Source organism: Paramacrobiotus metropolitanus, unplaced genomic scaffold, assembly GCF_019649055.1.
Source record: "Paramacrobiotus metropolitanus isolate TYO unplaced genomic scaffold, Prichtersi_v1.0 Parri_scaffold0000065, whole genome shotgun sequence".
Lineage (NCBI taxonomy): Eukaryota > Metazoa > Tardigrada > Eutardigrada > Parachela > Macrobiotidae > Paramacrobiotus > Paramacrobiotus metropolitanus.
The window spans coordinates 452,936-458,265 of NW_026570285.1; the positions used below are offsets into that span (position 1 = coordinate 452,936).

At 42.0% G+C, this 5,330-nt stretch overlaps 1 protein-coding gene across 1 annotated transcript; it reads left to right on the forward strand.

The window, feature by feature from the left end:
- The first annotated feature begins 340 nt into the window (after positions 1–340).
- On the forward strand, positions 341–2,895 carry LOC129594026 (uncharacterized). Its single transcript, XM_055490569.1, has 4 exons — positions 341–751; positions 904–1,020; positions 1,091–1,340; positions 2,296–2,895. Exons 1-4 carry the CDS (start codon positions 420–422, stop codon positions 2,893–2,895), a joined length of 1,299 nt encoding a protein of 432 aa, XP_055346544.1. The 5' UTR covers positions 341–419.
- The last annotated feature ends 2,435 nt before the right edge of the window (positions 2,896–5,330 follow it).

Here is a 5,330-nt window from a genome sequence, read left to right on the forward strand (position 1 = left end):
AGCCGAAATATGAGTATGTGGTTGGTGCTTTCGGAGCAATAAATTAATAGCCAGCTGCATATAGCCTAACTTTTCGTATAATTATTATTACAAGGGATGCACAAAACTGATTAACAGGCGGTTGTTGCCATCATTTTTGACAAAGCGGAATCACAGGCGGATTGCATATTAATGAGAAATTAATTAATAAAGACATTAGTTATCTAGCCACAGGGATAAAGCTTCTCTGAAGAACTCGAAGGCAAATTTCTTGAAAACTACAGCCAGCAGCTATAGACAGCTGGAGAAATTTCACAGTTTTGTATGTAAAATGAAGTTTCCAGACTAAGAACATCACTTTTTTAGCCACGGACTTAGAGAATATGTTTGGCTAATTGTTGCATGGGAACTTGTAATGCTATACGCAGCCGATTTTAAGGATGAACAATGCTACCGCAGTGCTTTTGTCGACTGCAGTTTCCAGTTGGCATGCAAATACGAGTATCAACGATAGCAACCGTGGTATGTTCAGCGGAGGCCATGTAGGCAATTCTACAGTTGGCTTTCCACCACCATTTATGGAAGGTCGTTATAGTGACAGTCAAAGGCAAGATGGTTTTGTGGCTTGTCAAGCAGTCTACTTCTGCCTGCTGATCCTGTTTACAGTGGGCAACGCCTTAAATCTGGTGGTCCTCATGCGTAGTGTGCCAGAATGGAAGACATCGGCATGCCACTATCTGATTGGAACGGCCGTTTCTGATTTGATAGCAGTGTGAGTTATTAAAACTCAGCAGCGAATAGACCAAACTATGCATCTTTAAAACAATTTATATGATTAAAAATGTGTAGAAGTATTATCGTCAACAGAGCATTTATTGTTATCTTAATTGTTCGTACGCAGAGTTTAAGCATTGTTCCTTGTAGATGGCTCGGCTTGCCCGATTTTTTGTCGAAACCAGAAATGAGTATTGATTTTCGGTTAACCAGCACAAAACTGCTGCGTCCGTGGTTTTCGAATACTTCGATGGGTGTTTCCGACTGGTGAGATCCTGGCTAGTTAGCAGTTTAACAATGCACCTATTTGTGTCCACTAGCATTATTATCATTTCAGGATTCTTGTTGTGTTCTCATGGGAACGTCTGCTTGTGATTTCGAGTCCGTTCCGGTTCCGATTTCTGCAATGTGTATTAGCAGCGCGCGTTATCATGGTCGTTCTGTTCGCTTTAGCGCTATCATGTTATGCGTTCGATGTCGTAAAGGCCTACTGCTTCTCTTTCTCCGGGTACATGGATCCTGTAGAGTATGTTTTCAAACCTCCCGGATGGTTTCTGCCATGGGACGCAGTGCATTATAAGGCAATAGTAAGTAAGGCAGTGCATAATAAGGCAACAGTGGTTAACTAAAGCAGACTAGAACGGCGCCTGGAACTTTTGCCGCATGACCCCGTACATTATTAATCGTTTAGCAAATTTCGTGTTTATCAACAAATTCAGCATGCACGGTTACTTCCATTTCCGAATGTTTCGTAATAACACTTTTTGCATTCTCTATGACATTCTATAAACAAAAGGTACTCAAACAAAAGATACAAAATAAGAGTCAAAAGAAAAAAAATCCAAAAAATAAAAAAGTTCATTTATATTTAAAACTCATTACATTTTAAAAGAAGTTGTGGAGATCTGGTTCGGTGTAAAAAAACCTGCATATTTGCGTACAGAACTACTAGTAAAATTTGAACAAGATTGGCCCATAACAAAATTTTGGTGCATTTAGCACATGAGCTGGTCATTGAACCCTTTAAATCCTTATGTTACCTGTAACTTCCTAGCCGGATGCTGCACTCGTAAAAGGTATGTAAGCTTATGTACATACACTATTCGACTGTATTATCATAAGTACGAGTAACTGCGAAAACGCTTTTGAAAGTGCGAGAAAGCGAAGCTTTTCGTTCAGTTAAGATAATTACCTATAAACAATCGTTTTAAGGTGCGCGCGGTCGCATCTACCAAGGGTCCAAGGCCACCCTTTATATCATTGCAAACACTTCTGAACTGTTCCTCGGCTAGATCAATTTCGGTCATTGTTATTTCCGGGCATGCAGAATTACACTTAATCAGGCGTCCGCGTAACGTACCTGTGACCGGACTTGATGTCAAGAGGGGGGAGTGTTTGCAGTATTAATGCAGTAGGCCAGGAGTCACGATCAGTTTTGGTTGGGTTGAGGCTGTTGATTACAAAATTTAAGTCAAAACGAAACTTTTTTTGTTGGCTGAATCTAATATATCTGATCTTTCATATTGTCTGTATTATTGGTAGCCTGCGGTTCGCATCCTGACATTTTTGCTGATCCTGGTCCCCAGTGTGATCCTGATTGTCTTCCTGGTGTGCCAACGACGGTCCGAATTTGGAAAGATGCGCCGCTTACAGAAAGTTAAAAGGGCAGCGTCCGCGACCACATCGGACAACAAGTCACAGCACGCAATCAACATCATCCTGCTGAGCAGTGCACTACTGTATCTCGTCACGCGCACCCCAACATTTTTTGACTTGTGTGCAACAGCCTACGCGAATGACCGTGATCACACAGCGGTCCACACTAGCTTTCCTTATTTGGACGACGCCAGTGTGAATTTATTTGCGCATCCAATTATCGATGTAGTCACTTACATGGGTTATTCGTTGAATTTCTATATTTACTTGTTCACCGAGCGCCAGTATCGACGCCGTTTTATTGAGTTAGTGGCTCGTCCATTATGCTGTCCCTGCTTCCCCGCACTAGCATTGATCACTAGCACAAGCGAAAGTAGTGACAACCGGCGAACTGAGGAAGTGCAAATGGACACAAGACGACCACTGGACACTATGCGGTCCCAAACATTTCAGTGCGAAACAAACATGAACTTCAACAATTTCTGAGTTTGCCGTTGAATTTGAAAACCAGCAAGGGCAAATGTTTCTTGGAAAGAAAAGATGCTAATATAGCGTTTTGTGAGTTGTCAACTAAAAGGTGTTAGTTGATGTTTGTGGTGGTATATCCTTCTGGTTGTATAACAAAGTAAGGTGACGCTCAACCCAATTGACCTTAATAACGATGACCTTTATCTAAACTCATTCAAGCTAACAGAGCAACAACATCAAGGCTAAGAAGATATTCCAGAGAACACTTTCCAGTCAAGATATTCCAGGGCTGCTAGCCATGCAAGATGATACTAAATCATGCACCAGAAGTTCTCTTCCCTCGAGCACTCAACAGTGATTTTTTAATACAGAATATGAAAGATGAGAGAACACGCCCTGAAGTCACAGACAAGATAGAAACCAGACAGACAGACTTATTATTGTGCCTAACTCCAATGTATTATATCGATAAAACGTTGCCACGCATGGGGGGTGGATTTTATTAACAAAATCCCTGGTGGACGAATTTGTCCACCGGAAACGAACAAACAACTGCACTGCAACCAACAACTGCATAGCACAAACGACAAAAGAACGCCTGCACAGGGCATGTACGCCTCCGCACGAATATACACAGATCCACCACAAAACAACAATATTGTGTTTGTGAACAGCAAAATCTTGAAGAACAAGCTAAATACATAGATTACTAGAAACGAAAGATTCCACTTGTCCGAAATCCCACGGTCTCCACGGTATCCGCATTCCTAGGGGTGGGCGGGCGGGAAAACTGCATGCAACTGGAAGTTGCCGGTATGCTGCGCTCTTTATATATGCGCCACCGATGACCGGTGGCCGGCTGAGAGGAGGAGTGGCTATCCGTGTAGGCCAATAATAAACAGATTCTCCCCAGAGAGAATCTTACTCATTTATTGATTGTTTTTTGAGGAATTAAAGTCCACTTCACACGCTTATAATTGGTTAACACTTCCACGCCACTTCCTTGATCTTCCTCTACTCACTTTCCATAGGATAATCCCAACACTTGCTGTCTACCGTCTTTCATTGTGTACTTATGCTGATCAAGACGAGTATGATTCATACACACTGTTCCTTTCCAACCGCATCACGCTATGACTGTCCATACAAGGATGCGCACAGTCAAAACGCGGACTTACATCGAGCATCTGCGACTTACATCGAAGCGAGAAATAGGCGTACCAAGTCTTAATTGGCTGGGCTTCGTTGTAAGTCGATTTTCGCTCGATGTCTGTCGGTAGGCGTCGACGAAAACCGTTACCAACATGGGCGTACCTTGTAACGGGTCTAAGCGACGCCCAGCGACTTACAAACTTCGTGTTTCTGCGATCTTGATTGGCGGGTCTGCATTTTGAGTTAGATCGAGGCTGCCCACCGCCAATAGCAAAATTCCAAACCACGTGATCGTTTCTCTATACTTTGAGCTTACGGCGACGGTTAAACGATAAAATGATAGGGCTTCATATTTTTTTTGAGTTTTTGGTTCTTGCCTTCTTGTTTATTTTTGAAATTAGAATTGTAAAAACTGATAATTTGTATGGCATTATTGATGCATCTATAGTGCAGGGATGCCTGCGGTTTGGGAATCCAGACTGGACTGCGCAGTATCAGTGTTGGGCCAGGTGCGCCCCTGTTTACTGATTACTTGTTGTCTGATAATCGCTCAATTTGTTTCTGATCCCATTACAGCTGACTAGCGTATTACAAATTGATTTCGACTTGCCAAAAGGTTCATAAATTCTTGTGGCTGTCTCTAACAATTTGTGGTATACTTGTCATGTAGAACTGCCGTCGTCTCGCAGGGAACCCTGCGCGCTGGCTACCCAGCTGCTGGTGCTGTTTACAGTACACCCCGTTATGAGCTTGATTTCTTAATCTAATTTAATACCGGACTTCGACCAATACTGCTGGACAGCCTTCCATCGTAAGTCAGAAATTATTTTCTGATACCATGTTAATTTAGCGATGTATGAGTTGAATGATTTGTTGGTCGCATAAATTTAATTCTGTTTTTCGTCTGTATTTTACGAAAGAAGATTGTATACTTGCTTAACCATGTGGCGGGTTCCCGCTTTGGTCTGGCTACCCAGACGTTTTGTTAACCGCAGTCTTTTTATTCGTTTTTAACTGAAAAGAATATTGCGCAGCGATACTCAAGTGCATATTGTTTTGATACTTGATTTTTTTCAGTGATATTGTTTTGATACTTTTCAACAGGTTATATTTTTAGAAATTCAAATGTGGTGATACAATTTAGAAGCATACTGTCTGCGCGCATAATGTCAGTCTGTATGTCATGACATTTGTGCGCATGCGGTCGAGTTTAGCCCTTACATACATACATGCTAGACGTGTAAACGGGCGCGGTTTTGCGTTCGATGTCTGTATGTCAAGGGTTAAAAACGTTGTAAGTA